At 46.4% G+C, this 17,578-nt stretch overlaps 1 protein-coding gene across 1 annotated transcript; it reads right to left on the bottom strand.

The window, feature by feature from the left end:
• Window positions 1-1,670: 1,670 nt before the first annotated feature.
• Window positions 1,671-16,449, bottom strand: VCP (valosin containing protein). The gene is made up of 17 exons (XM_010846115.1): window positions 16,132-16,449; window positions 12,251-12,362; window positions 11,893-12,065; window positions 10,669-10,811; window positions 9,967-10,097; window positions 9,160-9,291; window positions 7,736-7,838; window positions 6,981-7,114; window positions 6,767-6,902; window positions 6,273-6,385; window positions 5,689-5,853; window positions 5,476-5,598; window positions 5,016-5,228; window positions 4,511-4,819; window positions 4,081-4,236; window positions 2,494-2,648; window positions 1,671-2,342 (listed from the first exon to the last, which is right to left on the bottom strand). The coding sequence occupies exons 1-17, from the start codon at window positions 16,146-16,148 to the stop codon at window positions 2,237-2,239; spliced, it is 2,421 nt and encodes an 806-aa protein (XP_010844417.1). The 5' UTR covers window positions 16,149-16,449; the 3' UTR covers window positions 1,671-2,236.
• Between the last annotated feature and the right edge of the window lie 1,129 nt (window positions 16,450-17,578).

Genomic DNA, 17,578 nt, shown 5'->3' with positions numbered 1-17,578 from the left:
CGCGTTGGAGAAGGAAATGGCAACCCACGCCAGTGTTCTTGCCTGGAGAATCCCAGGGACGGGGGAGCCTGGTGGGCTGCTGTCCATGGGGTCGCAGAGAAGTTCCATCTTTGCTTTTGCCTCTGTGGTAAACTGTTGGTCCTCTATGATCTAATTTGATGCCATATTCTTGATTAGAAACCCTTCTTCTAATCATAGAACTTGATCTGCTATAAGACTCATTCCAATTTCTTCCTGAGAAACTTGTGGGGAAAAAGAGGGACTTGCTTTACAGTTCACCTACTGGTTTATACAGAATTCTGCAGGTGCATGTTGACAATAAACCATCCCTCACACTGCCTTCTACAGTTTACGAAGCACCATCAGTCATTTTATCAGACTTGATAAAGAAATCTTGAGACCCCAGAAGAGCTAAGTGCCTGTTTGATGCTACACTGCTATGAGCACACATGTCAGAAGCAAAACCAGGCCTCTCACAAGTCTGCTCTTGTTTTTTCCTAAAGAGTCTATAGAGTTCCAACCACCTTCCCTATAGGTATACTTTGTGTTATAAGTGAGTACAAAACAATCATTCTAACATAAATTTCTGTAACGTATTATTAGTACCCTTCACGTATTTTGTGGGATCTTGCCATCCGCGCTCTTCCCACAGCTTGATGCAGAGGTATCAAATGTCTTTTCTCCAAAAGACCCTGCCTTTGGTCTCACTGAGGTTAGGCTGCCACAGGGATGAGATGGTGCAACAATGTAAGAGTAAGAAGACTGAAAGCTGAGCCATCAGGATACCTAAATGGTGTGAAAACCAAAGGAGGAGCGAAGACACCATCTGGTAGAGAAAAGTGTTACGGTTAACAGGGAGAGTCAATGCAAATCACAAAAGTGTAAGAATATCTATTTCATAGCACATGAGTTCAAGATGCCCCAATTTAATCAGTCTACGTAACTATCTTGAGTCCTTGCAGATTACCTACCTATAAACGTCAAACTGGAGGCTGGTGTAAATACTAGAATGACTAGCTTGATTCAGCAGGTTATTTTCTCTGCATCATACTCCTCTTCAGTAAGGCATCATGATACCGATCCCAGAAATACTAAGTGATTACGCTGGTACATGTTGAACAAAGAAGACACACTATACCTAGACAAAACTATGCAAGCAATCATCTGAAAAACTAGGAGCAGGGGAGGATGTTTAGTTTAGAAAGAAACACATCCAAAACTAGAATTTTATATTAGAAAAAAAGCTATGTTTTTATAATACAAATTACATAAAGGTGGACATAATTATAAGTGATCCTCAACCAGAACATGAATATATGAAAATTTCTAGATGCATCAAGAGAACATCCATCTCCAGAGACTATACCCCAACCCAGCCTTGGTCAGGAAAAGGGGACTCTACAGGCCTAGTCTCACCATCCCCATCAAATATAGGTAGAGGATGCCACATTCACCACTTCTGAAGTTCCATCAGGCTGCACCCTGCCCTCCACTGCAGTCCTATCCAGTGAAACCGCAGACACTGGGCAAGGTAGCAGTACACCAATGTTAATCAGGAGGGGAAGAGGGTGCAACCTCACTTCTAGTATTTCACATTTGGAATAGTGCCTTGGCAGTGAGGAGCAGCCCAAGGCCCTTCCCAGGAAAGAAGCAGGCACAGGGGCCAGGACTCAGGCTCCATTTTGACCCAACGTTTATTGTCCTTTTACAATATGTCGTTTTTGGTTTAGAAACTGCTTGTGATTAGTTTTCCAACATTAACTCAAAAGCATGTAAAATAAAAATCAACCTACTCTCTATATAAACACCCAGCAACTGTAGCCCTTCACCCTCCTGCCCAGGTTGGGTAGGGGAAAGGGAGGGCTTGGGCAGCATTGAGTGAAGTGCAGATGCTTTGCTGTGGGGACTGGTGATAATGCCTTTGTTCACACCCACAGAGGTTCCTCCTGCACTGCTCTAAACTACAGCAGAAATGGTATAGGCCCCAGGCCCAATTCCTTGTTGGTAATTCACTCTGCCTCCCAAATGAAAATCGCTTTTATTTTATCGCTTTTGTATTAAATTTTTTTTTTTTGCAACAGTAACCCCCTGTCCAGAGTCTGACTGTAGCTGAACTGTTCAGACTGAGGAATGGAGCAGGCTGTGGGCGCACGCCTGGTCCCTCCTGGGCGAGCGCCCCCACCCTCAGGGAACAAGGTCCAGCCAGGCCAGCTCACTGCTTGCTGGCCACCACCACTTAGCCATACAGGTCATCATCATTATCTTCTGTGTACACACTGCCACCTGTGCCACCGCCACTGCCCTGACTGGGGCCAGCTCCACCCTGGTTTCCTGAAGGGAATCTGTATTAAGAGCAGAGGCAAAAAAGAGGGTTAGGATAGGGCTTGTGTATGATTTTCACAATTACCCCTTCTAGCATCCTTAGGGCCCCCACTACCTTGGTTGTATAGTTCCCCAAGATGACTTAAAAATAGCCCACTGAAACCTAGTTACCTGAAGCTGCCAAAGCCTCGACTCTGCTGAAGGGTCTGAGCAAACATTTCATACTTCCGGATGTCATTATCACTGACAGAACGGCGGGCAAAGCGCATAGCTTCCTCAAAGTGATCTCGGCGGATCTCAGGCACTGGATCATCCTCTTCTACTTCCTGTAGGATGGGTAAACACAGACCACCAGGGCTGGTTAAGGCTCTGCCTGGATTCCTTCCTTAGCCTTCCTGACCCCATTATTGCAGCAGCAGATTGGGCCTCTGCTATCCAACTTGAATATGCTGCCAGGCCAATATTCCTAAAACTGAGTCACTGCCTTGCTTAAAAACCTGCCAATGTATTCTGGAAATGGTAAAACTGTAGGGACAGATTTCACTACCAAGAGCTTATGATGGGAATAAAAAGCTGATTAAAGTGACATGAGAGGGATTTCCCTGGCAGTCCAGGAGTTGACACTCTGAGCATCCAGTGCAGGGGGCATGGGTTTGATCTCTGATCGGGAAACTAAGAATCTGCACGTTGCAGCCAAAGAAAGGGGAAAAGGTGGCATAAGGGAACTTTTTGGGATGACAGAAATTTGTCCATCTCAACTGTGGTAGCAGTTACAGAACTTAAAACATACTTGTTAAAAAGCATGGAAACAGTATACTAAAAATAGTGAATTTTACAAAATGTAAATTATACCCCATAAGCCTTTATTTTCAAAAAGAAAATGTCAATGGCTCTCAGTGCTTATCACAACGGAATTATACCTTACCCACAGGCCTCACTTCCAGTAACACACAACCTCTTTAATGTATCCAGGTTCTCCCAATTCCTGCAGTTCTATTCCTCAACCAATCTACTTGGGTGACTTACTTCTTCTACCCAACCTCTATTCTCTTTATAGCCCAGGCTCACACCCTATCTCTTCTACTAAGAAGCCACTCAACTGCTGTGACTTTGGATCACTGTAGTTTATAAGCTTTTATAAGAGGGAAAGAAACATCACCAATGGTAAAGAAAGCCAATTACTTATTTGCTCATTAAGTCAGTTTCCAACACTGTGCCCTGATACAGAAGGAAACAAGTGAGAGAACAAGAGTCCCCATCTTTATTGAGCTTATAACACATACATATCAAATTCTCCATTTGAATTACACTTACACTTTTCTTACACTTTTGTGATTTGCATTGACTCTCCCTGTTAACCGTGACACTCTTCTCTACCAGATGTTGTCTTTGCTCCTCCTTTGGTTTTCACACCATTTAGGTATCCTGATGGCTCAGCTTTCAGTCTTCTTACTCTTACATTGTTGCACCATCTCATCCCTGTGGCAGCCTAACCCCCTGAATTAGGGGGTCCATGAAACACCAGGAATAGGTCCATAGATCCTAGCTTCTCAGCCCTGCTCTATTTGTTTCTATGCTCATTTCTTCTCAGCTTTTGTAATTCCTGATTGACATGGTTATCTACTTAGCATTTTCTCTTCCATGGCATGCTAAACATCTGATAGATGAACTTTCCAAAACCTTACACTCTAGGGCACTGTGGAGACTGTCCCCTGGCTCCCTACGATGGGCACATCTGGGTTAAGGATGCAGACTCACCATTGCTGACGGGTTGGTTTGCCGCTCCCGTTCTCGCCTAATTTCACTCTCGATCGATTCACGAATGGCCAACTTGCAAGCACGTTGGCAAATCTCGGTCAAGTCAGCTCCAGAGAAGCCATTAGTCATTTTAGCCAGGAACTCTAAATCCACATCCTAAAAGAAGCAACAGAGCTACCTTAGCTTTTAGCCTCTTTTCCCCTGAGATACACTGATCTTTGAGCCACCAAAGCACTTCCAATTCCACTTTGTTCCATCTCTGCCACCAGTTTTATTCCTTATTCTAGATCATCTTAATACCCTCAAATTTTCCATCCTTCCTTTTCAACCATAACCCCAGGAATCCCCAATGGAACCTTGTCCAGGAACCAAGGAGCATTCCGCACAGCCTGCAGATTCATGACCCTGTGACCTAAGACCTTGCACCTGCCTTGGCAACTGGGGACTTGCGCAGGTTGGCCTTGAGAATGGCAACACGGGACTTCTCATCGGGAAGCGGGATATAGATGAGCTGATCAAGGCGGCCAGGTCGCAGGATGGCAGGATCAATGATGTCAGGTCGGTTGGTAGCGCCAATGATAAATACATTTTTCTTTGTGGACATGCCATCCATTTCTGTCAGGATCTGGTTGATGACTCGGTCGGCAGCCCCACCACCATCTCCAATGTTGCCACCACGGGCCTTGGCAATCGAATCCAGCTCATCAAAGAACAGTACACAGGGGGCAGCTTGGCGTGCCTGTGAGAGGGACAGATGGACTTGAGCATTAGCACAACTGGGTCTCTCAGACCTGAGAAAAAATGGAAAATAAAGTGACCTTCACTGCCCTAACTGAGCTGCCAGAATGGGATGGTCTTAATCTCCCAAAGAACAGCCTCTACCCCTAACTTGTTCTCAAGCAAGTGAATTGATAGCCCAGGCACTTGTAGCTCACCTTGTCGAAGATTTCCCTCACGTTGGCCTCAGACTCCCCAAACCACATGGTGAGCAGCTCAGGACCCTTGATGGAGATGAAGTTGGCCTGGCACTCATTAGCAATGGCTTTGGCCAGCAAGGTTTTCCCACAGCCAGGAGGTCCATAGAACAGTACTCCCTTGGAGGGTGTCATGCCAAACTTGAGGAATTTGTCTGGGTGCTCCACAGGATACTAGGAGGAAAAAGAAAGACGATTTGGGGATATCTCCCCCAGTTTGAGAGAAACTCAACCTAACAGAAGCATCCTCCCACACCATCTCATGGTGTAAGGCGACAGGCTTCTTGGTGCTTCCAACCTCAGAACAGCAGGTTCCTGAATCATGCTCATAATTTCTGCAATCAATATGCCAACACCCCAATACCACCAGCTCAATGACAATGTGCTGAGACAGTGACCCACCCTGGACCAAGCATCCTACCTGGACCAGCTCCTGAAGCTCACGTTTGACATCCTCCAAGCCCCCAATGTCCTCCCAGGTCACTTGTGGCACCTCTACCACAGTTTCCCGCAGTGCTGATGGGTTGCTCTGGCTCAGGGCCCACTAAAAAGGGAAGAAAAATTGGGGATGAGAATTGCCAGGAAAGAGATCAAAGTGCATGTGCATGTACCTGAAAGGGAGAGCGGCCCTTACTCGGAAGTCATCCATAGTAACTGCCAGGGAGTTCATGACCTCAGCATCAATGGTCTCGTCTTCTAGGTCAATGAGGTCCATCTTCTTACGGATGGCTTGCAGAGCAGCCTCAGAGCACAGGGCTGCTAAGTCAGCTCCCACATGCCCATGAGTCTCATTGGCTACCTGCAGAGAGAAGATCTACTTACTCTCCTGTCTCTGAGAATGAGACCTAGCTTAGATGTCTCTATTCTGCCTTAGATAACAGAACCCTGCCCTCTTCCTCTGACTCCTATCTCTGGGTCCTCCATTTCCCTAAACACATACCAGCAGCCCTTTCATTAGCTGGACTTTAAGTATTCAAGCCTGCACTTGGGGCCTAGAAATAAAGCTGCCCCCAATATTCTGGTTCACCCTAATTCACTGTAAACCAAGAAAAATGCCAACCCTAGTTTCCTGGATTCAATCTCAGATCACTTCCCTTTCCCTGCCCAGGAATTAAAATCAATCGCCTCCCATCTGAAGCTTCTGTCCCTAGTCAGTTCCCTTCAACTGTATGGAAACAAGACATCTGAACTTTTGGCCAGCCCTCATCAACATGCCACCTGTTCAAGGTCCACATCATCTGCCAGCTTCATGTTCTTGGTGTGGATCTGAAGAATTTCCAAGCGTCCTGTAGCGTCAGGGATTCCAATATCCACCTCTCTGTCAAAGCGACCTGTGATATGATGCATAGACAGGGATCATTTCTGGTGCATAGGGAAGAAGGGCCCAGGCCTAAGGCGTCCAACCATTACACTGTGACCAGGAAATGTCTGGTGTTAGCACTGAAAGCCCCATATCTTGGGAAATCCCTCAGTCTCAGGCAAACCAGGATGGGTGGTTACCCTGGACATGACAAGGAATAAGGGAAAGAAAGGACCTTACTCTTTACCTAACTGCAAAGGGCTTCATGAAATCCTCAAAAAAAAAAAAAAGAAATCCTCAGGATTAGGTGACTTAGATGAAGGACAGATATGGGATCAACAGGATTAAGCCCACTGGAGACATAATCTCCACGTGAGCAAAGACAGCAAAAAGAGTTATTTGGGGTCCTTACCAAATCGCCGTAGGGCTGGGTCAATGCTGTTGGGTCTGTTGGTTGCTGCCATAACAATGACATGTGCTCTCTGCTTTAGGCCATCCATGAGGGTCAACAACTGTGATACAATACGCCGCTCCACCTCCCCATGGGTCTGTCAGGACAAAATGTCCGGTCAGAAGTGAAGTCAGGACCTTTTAAAACCCTACTATCCCCTTGGTTAAGTTCCTACTTTCTCTCTTTTGGGAGCAATGGCATCCAATTCATCAATGAAAATAATAGCAGGAGCATTCTTCTCAGCCTCTTCAAAGGCTTTACGAAGGTTGCTCTCAGACTCACCGGCCAACTTGCTCATGATCTCAGGACCTGAAAGCAAGTAGAATGCATGAAGTGACAAAAATACATCCTTCCTCAATCTCAAAAAGTATTCAGATATCTTGTCTGTCTAGCTCAGAGACAGGTCCTGGGTGAGAATGTGGTAACATCTGCCTACTTTCTCACAGCCCCTACCAACAATTATCCCAGGGTAGCCACCAAGCCAGGATAAAAGGAAGTCAAGGGGCTCAATACACTTATCTCAGTTGAGCTGAAAGGCATGAAGATGGTGACAGCAGATGCTGTGGGACCTCTGACCAGAGCAGAAGGAGCACCGGTTGGACCTCTACCAGTGAAATATCATTCTCAACGAGATAGTTGATCTCAGCCAGTCTTTCCCCAAACCCTCTCAAATAAGTAAGCACTCCTCTTTAATGTCTTCAGCCTGTTAACACTCTTTCTCAAGGTAGGATAAATCAAGGGACACCAGAATAGCATACCCTCCTGTTGCTGTTTATCTGTCTGCAATGGACTTTAGAATACAAACACTGAAGTATACATGAGGCTATGTATACAAATAAGCATGTCCATGATTTTTCCTGCTCATGAGACTGGGTCATGCTTAGCTCAGAGTGGAGTCCAACCAAACACAAAGTGAACCAAGTCTCCTACCATTGATCAAAAAGAAGAAGGCGCCAGTCTCATTTGCCACAGCTCGAGCAATCAAGGTCTTCCCAGTCCCAGGAGGTCCATAGAGCAGGATTCCCCGAGGAGGCTGAGGACCAGTAGAGGGTTGATTAGGTTCAGACTCTCATCTTCTCCAAACCCCAGGTACCCTAAAATGGCCTAAGAAGGACTCTATTTAAACAGGATGAGAATTAGAGCTCAACTCGGAATGAGCCCTCAAATAGCAGTTGCTAGGAAGACACTTTACTTCAGACCATACTCACTCCTCTTTGCAGCAGAGATAATAATGCCAGAAAGCTGACAATACTTATGAAAAAATAGGAGACAGAGAGCAGAGAAACCACACTAAGAAACTCTTACTGTGAGTGAGTCTGAAGATCTTGGATCTAGGAAAAGTAAGAGGGCATTAGGCCAAGGGCATGACTTTAGACAGGTAAGAGCCAAGGACTAGCTCAGCCATTGAAGACTGTTGGCCAGAGGCTCACTCACTGCTATAATCACAACCCTCCAGGATTTATTATCATGTGGGAATGCCTTCCCCTACCAACAGCCACAAGTTTTCCTCTTTGAAGTTGTCTTTTCTCTGGCTTCATCCACTGGAAGGATATGGAAAAGTACCCCCAGAAAAGATAAATTTATTTACACAACGTATATTAGGGAAAGGGATAGATAGAAACTTCATCTTCAGGGTGTCCTATGATACAGGAACAATTGAGATGTTACATTTCAGACCAGCAGTTCTCAAATATTCTGGACTCAGGATCCTTAACACTGCAAATTTCCTTTACTGCTATTGGGCAACACTTGGCTTCCCTGGTGGCTCAGAGGATAAAGCGTCTGCCTGCAATGCAGGAGACCAGGGTTCGATCCCTGGGTTGGGAAGATCCCCTGGAAAAGGAAATGGCAACCCATTCCAGTACTCTTGCCTAGAGAATCCCATGGACAGAGGAGCCTGGCAGGCTACAGTTCACGGGGTCGCAAAGAGTTGGACATGACTGAGCGACTTCACACACACACATTCTAGACAAGCTGGCAACTATGGTGAGACTTTAAATAATAAATATTTAAAACAGACTATTTATGTATTTATTGGGTTCATTAGATCCATTTATAGGGCCCATTAGATAAGAATGGTCTTTACATTTTGAAGGCTGTAATTAAGAAAAAAAAATTCAACAGAGAACTTAAATGGCCTACTCTGTTCTAGACCATTAGTAGCTTTAACGAATTTAGAGTGTTTTATAAACCTGAATATAGTACTTCCTCTCGAATCCAAGGCAATGATGAAACACAGATATGAAAACATATCTGAAAACAGATATGAAACACAGATATGAAAACACAGATAGACAGTGAGTTGTTGTTAATCACCACAAGTATTCTGGGCTAACAGAGCCCAAAATACTCACCTTCACACCAATGGCCTTAAAGAGGGCAGGATGTCTCAAGGGCAACTCCACCATCTCCTTTATCTGAGCTAATTGTTTCCTGCAGCCACCAATGTCATCGTAGCCCACTTCATTCAAGGACTCTTCCTCATCCTGAAGATGGAAGAGAAAAAGAAAAGAAGGTAAGAATGCTGCGATCAGCAAAAGGTGAGTTTCTCTAAAGGTGGTATAGAGAATCTGCTGTATGAGAAGATTCTCCTCTAAGGGGATCATGCCTCAAAGAACAATTCAAAAAACCCCAGGGCAAGAATTTCTTTATTTATATGGCCATGCTGTGCAGCTTGTGGGATCTTAGTTCCCCAAAAGGGATCAAACCTGCACCCTAAGCAGTAAGAGTGCAGAGTCCTAACGACTGGACTGCCAGGGAATTTCCAATCTTTGCTTTTACTTTATATGTTTATTTATTCCATGGCAAAGATTTCTAGCATAGCCTTTCCTCATTACATTGTCCTTAGTCTTATTGCAGTGGGTTCCCCTAAGACCTGAAGCTAGAAAGTGTGGGAAATGGGCAGGGGTCTGGATGTCATCATTAGCATCACTTCTTCAAAAATCATTTCAACCACTTGACTCATTAGGCTCAATCTAGATTTTAAAGATTATTGATATCAGATACTTCTAAAAAGTACCTAGGTCCAGAAATGAATAGCCATGCTTTCCACCTCTGGGAAGTAGCTTAACCATCAAGCCTGAGGATTCTTTGGAACTACCACACTACTGCCCTGCTGAGCACTCACAAAGTGGGATACCGGGATCAGGAAGAGAACTCACCTCTCGTTTGATTGGCTCCCCTTCACAGTGGATCACTGTGTCTGGCGCAACAATGCAATAAGGACTGGGATCTGTCTCCACTACTTTGAACTCTACAGCACGCATCCCACCCCGGACAAGGAAAATGTCTCCTGTGAGAGCAATCAGCACAAGAGCAGTCAGAGGTTATCTATCACCAGACCAAGCTAAGAATTCCCCATCAGAACCTGGGATCTAGAATGCCAAGTTCACTAGATACTGTCCTTTCTCCTTCCCATCCAGCATCATTAAGCATCAGGCAAAAAGAGAAAACGAAGTTGTGAAAAGTCTCTCTGCCCCTCAAAAGACAGTGAATAAAACCTGATGTGCCAGGAAGAAGCCCATAAGATTTTTGACTTCTGAGGTATAGATAACCCAAGCTTGCACAACCACTACCACCAGCAGAACTGTGCTAAGTATTAAATACACTGTGGACTGTGATACACCCCAAATTGCCCACCTCTTCCTTCAGAGATACAAGAGAAGATAGCTTACTGTACTAGAACAAGCAGTGGGAATGGGAAAAAGCGGAAGTGCAAGGAAGCAGGGAAGGAGAGAGTACACATGTGCGGAATGTGTATGTATGCATACATGTATGAGAATAGACAAAGATGGACCAAGGTTTACTTTTGGGTATCCCTACAACAATAGCCCTTGAGTTCAGTCCTTAGAATTATTTCTCACCTTTCCGGATGGGTCGATAAGCTTCCAGGAAGTATGGCTTAAGGTAAACCTCAAAGAGATTGCCAGTGATGCCTTCCACTGTGTCATCGATGGGTAGTACATGGATGCGTTTGCCGTACTTCACATCAGGGCATGGCTGGATACTGAGAATGACAAGCAGACTCCACATTACCAACCACACTGCAGCCCCAGGCTCTGGGTATCCAAAAGGGCCTGGCACAGAGAGCTGATGGTGAGCCAAAGAGAAAAGGCAGGGATGGCTTTAGGTGAAGAGAGGCAAGAGGGTAGGGTGGGAGTGAAGGCAAAGCAACAGCCAAGCAGAACAGGTCATACGCAGGGTAGAGTGATAAAAGGGGGAGCCTCTAGAAGAAGCTGCTGGGATTGCCCACTCCCAATCAATGAGGCAAAAGAAAGACCCACACATCTGGAATCCCCACGAAGACACAAGAGGGAAGGTCTTCAATGAGACATATCCAAGGATGACCCATTCTGGTTACTACTGGTAACCCAACATTACAAAAGGGGGCCTTAGTCTGACAAGTGTCAGGGTCAGAGAAATACAAGTGAAAAAATCATCTTGGTCAGATGGTCAGAGCACCTTGAGAAAGTGACTAAGCACTTTCAGGAAGGCGGCTCCATAAAACCTAGAATCCCCCCAAAAGAATCAGAAACCTGAGATGTTCCTGGCCAGGTGACAAGGTGGTTGGGTAGCAGTGGCCAGTGATGACTTCAAGATGGAGAAACCTCTTGCCTAAAGTCTAATCACTCAGACTGGAACTATCCAAGGCCTGGCTCAAACTATGCCTCTCACCTCGATTAGCTTGGATCTTTATACAAACCTGCTAGGAGTCCACCTTCCATGCCCATACTCCCATCTCATTCTAGCCCCGACAAAAGCCATCAATGCAAGGCTATAAGCTTATTTGGCAGATACAGCCCTCAAATGGCATCCTAAACCAAGGTCTATGGTGTGACCCTTGGTAGAAAAAAATAAAGGTACCAAGAAAGTCAAGAAATGCCAACCTGTCCCAAGGGTCATGAATAGGCAGATTTTGAAGTCCCAGAGGCAGACCCAAAACCTAAAGACAACCTAGAAACCTAAGTCTTCCCATGGCCTGCAAGCTCCCAGTATCTGCAGTTGCCAAGGCCTTTATGGGGGTACTGCCTGTAAAGCAGGCAGTCTCTGGCCTCCCATCCCTGAGGGGCCAAGAACTCCACACACACCTGATAACATCCCCCAGGTGTACACGAAGGTTATTCCGAACAACTCTATTCATTCGAATCTTCTCATCAGAACATGTGTCATCAGAAAGCACAATGCACACAGCTTCCCGCCTCTTCTTTCCTTTCAGCAACACTGTGTCACCTCGGAACAACTGCAGTTCATCCATCTTGGGCTGAGGAAAGAAGGTTAAGGCCTTTGGGTCACTGGGCCAGGGGATAAGCAGCAGCCCTGGAGGTTGGGATTCCCAGTAAACCCCATTCTATCTGTGGTCACTGCAAGAAAAATGAGAAAAGAAACCTGGGAAAAGCCCTCAGGTTAAGTGCAATAAGCAAAGATTGGACTGTGGACCCAACTTACCTGGGACAAGGATACCACACTGTTGTCCTCATTGATGGCTTCATCAACAATTAACCGATTGGGACGGTTTTTCTGTTTAAGAATGGCTGTTGATAAATCATCGCCTTTTGAACTAGAAAGAGAAAAAGAAGTCAGTTCCAAAACAAATTCCAGTAACGTTCCCACCAGTCTCTAAAACTCATACTTGGGAAAGAAATAGTACATTGATGAAGTTGTCCCCACACAGAGCTCAAATAAAGAGAAAGTAAGCCAAGATCAAGAATGCTTATCAAGTACATATTACAATTCCTGTTTCAGCAACTCTTGGTATTCCGAGTACTGGTATCCCAGCTGTAAGACCCCAGGTGATCTTGCCTAGGGTCAGGAAACTAAGAAAACAAAATAAAAGTGGAGGCTGAGCAGTAATTAGAGAAATGGAAATAGTCTTAGACAGTACAGAATAGTGATTAAGAGAAGGGGCTCTGCAGTCAGACCTGTTGGGTCTGAATTCCAACCCTGCCACTTAGCTGTGATCTTGGGCAAGTGATTTGACCTCTCTGGAGGCTGATATAAAATGGGGACTACAGTAGCACTCATCACAGAGGATTACTATCTTAAGATAGTGAGATGTTGAATGCAAAATGGACTGTCTTAAGTGATATATGAATGTCTGACATATGGTATCTGACGTTTAGTATGATTAGCATTGCAGAACACAGCGCAAGCTCTTTCTTTGCTGACCTTCCTACAGTAATTAAGACAACCTCCCATGGGGCTTGGAGAGGCCCCAAGCCCCACAAAGTAAGCCTGGAAACTATGAAGAAGAATCATTAGAATTACCCTTCCTACTGGCTAAACCTGCTGAACGCCAGAGCATTCTGTACACCACAGGAATGCAAAGCATAAAGACCATTATATTTGAAAAAAGCGAACACAAAACACTATCAGATCTGGAATCTTCACCAGAGAGAAGCTCAAGCTCAAATGGAGTTTCAAGGTTATCTCTGCAAAGACACACAACTCCATGGAGTTGGTTCAAAGTTAAAACCAAGAAATGCTGAGACATGGGACAAATCCAAATCCTCTTGTCTAAATCAAGGTTGCCTGAGTCTGAACTCAGTTTAAACTACCTAAATAAACTATCTAAATAAACTACCTAAACCACTTCCCAACACCAATTTCTCTGCGGGCTCTCCCTTTAAAGAGAAGGTCTTACCTTCTCTTAGTAAGGCTCAGGAAAACATGGGCATTAACCCAAATAAGGAGGCCAGACAATGGAAAACACCAGGGAATAAATAAAAAGAAACATTTCCCATGGATTATTTCTTCACTCAACAAATTAACAAGGGGTGTGTCTGTGTGTGTGTGAGCTTCCTGGCACTAGGGGTCAGAATCTGTCTGCTGATGCAGGAGACTCGGGTTTGATCTCCGGGTCAGGAAGATCCCCTGGAGGAGGACATGGCCACGTACTCTTCAGTATTCTTGCCTGAAGAATTCCATGGACAGAGGAGTTTGGCAGGCTATGGTCCATAGGGTTGCACAGAGTTGGACATGATTGAAACAATTTAGCATGCACGCATATATTATGTTTTTCCCTGGTGGCTCAGATGGTAAAGAACCTACCTGCAATGTGGGAGACCTGGGTTTGATCCCTGGGTTGGGAAGATCCCCTGGAGAAGGGACTGGCTACCCACTCCAGTATTCTTGCCTGGAGAATTCCATAAATACACCAGGCACTGTTCTAGGATCTGGGAATTATCAGCCAACAAAAGACAAAATAGTATTCCTACTGGAAATATCTTCACAATTTGCAAGAAAAAAAGATGTCTGTATTCTAGAATAACAGCTAGGAAGTTAACAGGATTTTTTTTACATCTTTTGGTCCTAATACATTCAAAAGTAATATTACACAAATCCCACTCATCTAAAAATGTTGTAAGTTTTCTGCTGACCCTCTCACATAGCCTGGATCTTTATTCATTCCCTTTAATTTCCAAGAGTGGAGTTTTCTTAGCTTAAATTTGCCTCCCCCAACCCAAAAATCCCCTGGAGAAGGAAATGGCAACCCAATCCAGTATTCTTGCCTGGAGAATTCTACGGACAGAGGAGCCTGGTGGGCTACAATCCATGGGGTCACAAACAGTCGGACACAACTGAGTGACTAACTTTTTAACCCAAAGGTGGTGATCACAATGCTGCAGAGGCATACTCTTCCAATGCTGATAAACATCCTGGAAAGCAACCATGGTCAATATGAGAGGGCAATTTAAATCCATCAATTCTCCCTCTCTCCTATGCATCAAAATATCCTTCAAGGGCTGCCCATCTTCCTGTCTGATGTATAGGACTAGGGCTAGACAAAAATAAAGTATCAGGAGCCTCTAGCCATCACTTTGTATTTTAACCCCAAAGCTGCATTCTAGGAAAATCTCCATTCGGCCTACATTCCTGACCCTGGCACTGGAGAAGAGTGGGATGCTCTTAAAAGACCTTTAATTCCACATCTATCTACTGAGATCAAAGGAAGTAACCTCTACATGATGGAATTCAGTTTGATCCCCGGCCAACAGTCCTGAAGAACTGTTTTGGGGGACATCCTCCTGGTCTTCGGCATGATTCAGGCCCTTTTCAGAACCCCAACGGGCCACAGGAGACTTGGACAGAGTTCAGGTTAAGAGTCATCAAAATGACATAGAGATCAGAAACTCTTATGATGACAGGTTTCAAGAATTCTGGATTTTTACTTTCAGTCTTGGCAACTAAAGACTAAGAGACTACTTTAATTATTAAGTAGTTCGTTTAAATAGGCACCTGAGTAATACTTCATCTCAATTCAGAAACTTGAAAAAAGGGAACACGTCTCAAAAAAAAAAAAAAACCCCCCACCTAAACTCTCAAGTCAGTAAAGTGATTTGCATAGAAGGGTTTCCACAGGATGGCAGTGTCTCCCCTTATACTCCTAGTATCTAAAGCCCTTGATTCTAAAATGGGCAGAGGTGGTCAGGTTTTATCTGATGCTTTCCTGAGCAGAGGGCCCAGGATTTCTCAACACTGCTGCTTAGGGAAAGGAATGTGTGAGTTTAAGGGAACTCTAACCTTCACACCACAAAGGCTGAAATCTAGAAAGGCCGACAAAAAACGACCTGAGATTTGAATTTTATCAAGAACCTAAAGAATCCCATTTCACAACATCAAGGAAAACTGACGAAAGCCTTCTCATATGAATAACAGGCCTCAAGTATTATTAATATGAAGGCGGCCAGAACCGAACGGCTGGGCCCGCCCTCTCCTCAACAGCCTCTCACCACTCAGGTCTTCAACTACTGGCCACGCCAACCCAGCTCTAAAAGGGCTTTCGTGAGCTTCCCTGAGCTCCCAGGCCTTTCCCAGCTCCGGCCTCCGCCTCGGTCTCCGGGCTAAGGCCTTCACGTGGCTCAAAGTCCACGCCCACCGGGCCCAGTTAGGGCGTTGGGCCCGCCGCGGGGCCTGCGCTCTCCTGGGACCAAAGGCCCAAAGCGGGTGGCAGATCAGATCGCAGGTGGGCGCCGCAAGGCCCCGGGGCTCTGCGCCGTCAGTGTAAGCCCGCAGAACTCACTAGGTCGGGACGGCCCTTCCAAAGGAGCCAATCAGGCCGGCCCGGGCCTGCATGACACAGCACGATCTGGCCCAGGCCCCGACCCAGGCCCAACGCAAGCCCCGCCTAGGGGGCGCGCGGGTGCGCAGCTGGGCCCGGTGGGGTCCGCGGCTCCTCATTCGCCCCCTTCCTCTTCTTCCCTCTCCCTCGTTCCCTGTCTCCACCTCCAAGACGCGCCCACAGCCAGGCCCGGCTGGGCCTACCCAGCGCGGTGGGTCTCCCGGTGCGCGCACCCACAAGGGGCGGACGGGCGCGCGCACACACTCACTCAGCTCCGGAGGCCATGGCGCGCGCTTCTCCCAGCCGGCGGCTGTGGCGGACCGCGGGTAACGGCTCTGAGGGGTGGCAGGCGACCGACTGGGCCGGGACTCGGCTCTCCCGGAGGGGGGGCGAGTGGCGGCGACAAACCCGCAGGCCTCCCTCTCGTTTCCTCTCAGCGGCACTAGGGCGGTGGACGAGCGGGCGGGCGACGCTAGCGCCTGATCCGCGAGGGGGGTAGCGGCGGCGACGACTCAAACGACGGCTGCAGACGCTTCGCTAAGACTGAGCGGAGAAGAGCCGAATCATCGGAAGGAGAGGTGCTCTCACCCCAGCCAATCAGCGTCTGCCCTGGCGACTCCCGCCCGCCTCTCCGTGCCTCTCCCCAGCAACCCGCGGACCGGAGCCAATCAGAAAATTCGTTTGTGGCCTGGCTCCCGCCTCAGGGGCGCAACACGCCTAGTAACGCCACGTCAATTGGCCGCAACGCTTCGCTTCCTCGACGGATTGGGATTTCCGACCAATCAACGAAAAGAACAGGGCCAGATCGACTGGCGAAAGGAGAGCCTTTATCCCTGGGAGGCAGACTCTCCCACTTGGCTCCAGTTCATTGGCTCCTGAGTTTACCCTACTAGAAAAACCTGGCACAATGGATTGAACCCTTATATTAGCCTAGTCCAGTTGTATTGATAAACTACACACCCGTCTTCTACCAAAACCTGAGTATTCACTCTAACCCCTCTCCTTGCTCCTTCAGGACGCCGGCTCCAGCCACCTTTATTCTAGACTCTAACACCCTCTTAATCCACTCTACCCTATCGTCATTACACTCTTTGGTAATCGTAATCCCATAGGCTTTACAGTTTCTCGGGACTTGGAGATACATGCTTCCTTTCCACTGGCTATTAATATTCATGGCTAAAGGAGGGAGTAGACTCAAGTCCAGAAAGGAGTCAAAAGGCAGCTACAGAACACACAGCAGATTCAACAGAGCTCAAGGCAGCAAGAAAATTGTACACTGAGTACAATTTTGAGTCTTGGAAGTCCTTGGGCCCAAAATGCCAGGTTGTTGCTGTTAAACTGCTAAGTAGTGTCCGACTCTGCAACCCCACAGACTGCAGTGCGCCAGTCTTTCCTGTCTTTTACTATCTCCCAGAGTTTGCTCAAGTTCATGTCCAGATCGCCAGGTAGCCCTAACTATTCAGTCTGCAGCTTTGGGGGTCCGTTGACTGCATTCACCCTTCACCCCCTATTGACACAGACATATTTGACTCAAACAGTGGAAATCCAAATTTGGGATTAGGGTGGAGGTGGGAAATTCTTTCCTCTAAGAATTTTTGCTTTCAGGTAACAAGGATTAAAGGTACTGCTTCTTGAGTAAGGATTCCCTTAGCCCTTTCTCGAGGCTCATAAGGTAGATGATGTTGGGAGAGGGTATCATGGACATCCAGCACTCA

This window comes from Bison bison, unplaced genomic scaffold (genome assembly GCF_000754665.1).
Source record: "Bison bison bison isolate TAMUID 2011002044 unplaced genomic scaffold, Bison_UMD1.0 scf7180017864230, whole genome shotgun sequence".
In the NCBI taxonomy this organism is placed as follows: Eukaryota; Metazoa; Chordata; class Mammalia; order Artiodactyla; family Bovidae; genus Bison; species Bison bison.
Note: the sequence above shows the minus strand (reverse complement) of the source record. Positions and strands in the feature narration are given on the sequence as shown.

Bases quoted from the DNA above. Each gene is read 5' to 3' on its own strand.
- VCP (XM_010846115.1), bottom strand. The intron at 12,066-12,250 runs GTAAGTTGGGTC...TTCTTTCCTCAG, and splicing joins GTGTGGTATCCTTGTCCCAG to CCCAAGATGGATGAACTGCA. The intron at 7,839-9,159 runs GTGAGTATTTTG...ACTGGTCCTCAG, and splicing joins TTAAGGCCATTGGTGTGAAG to CCTCCTCGGGGAATCCTGCT.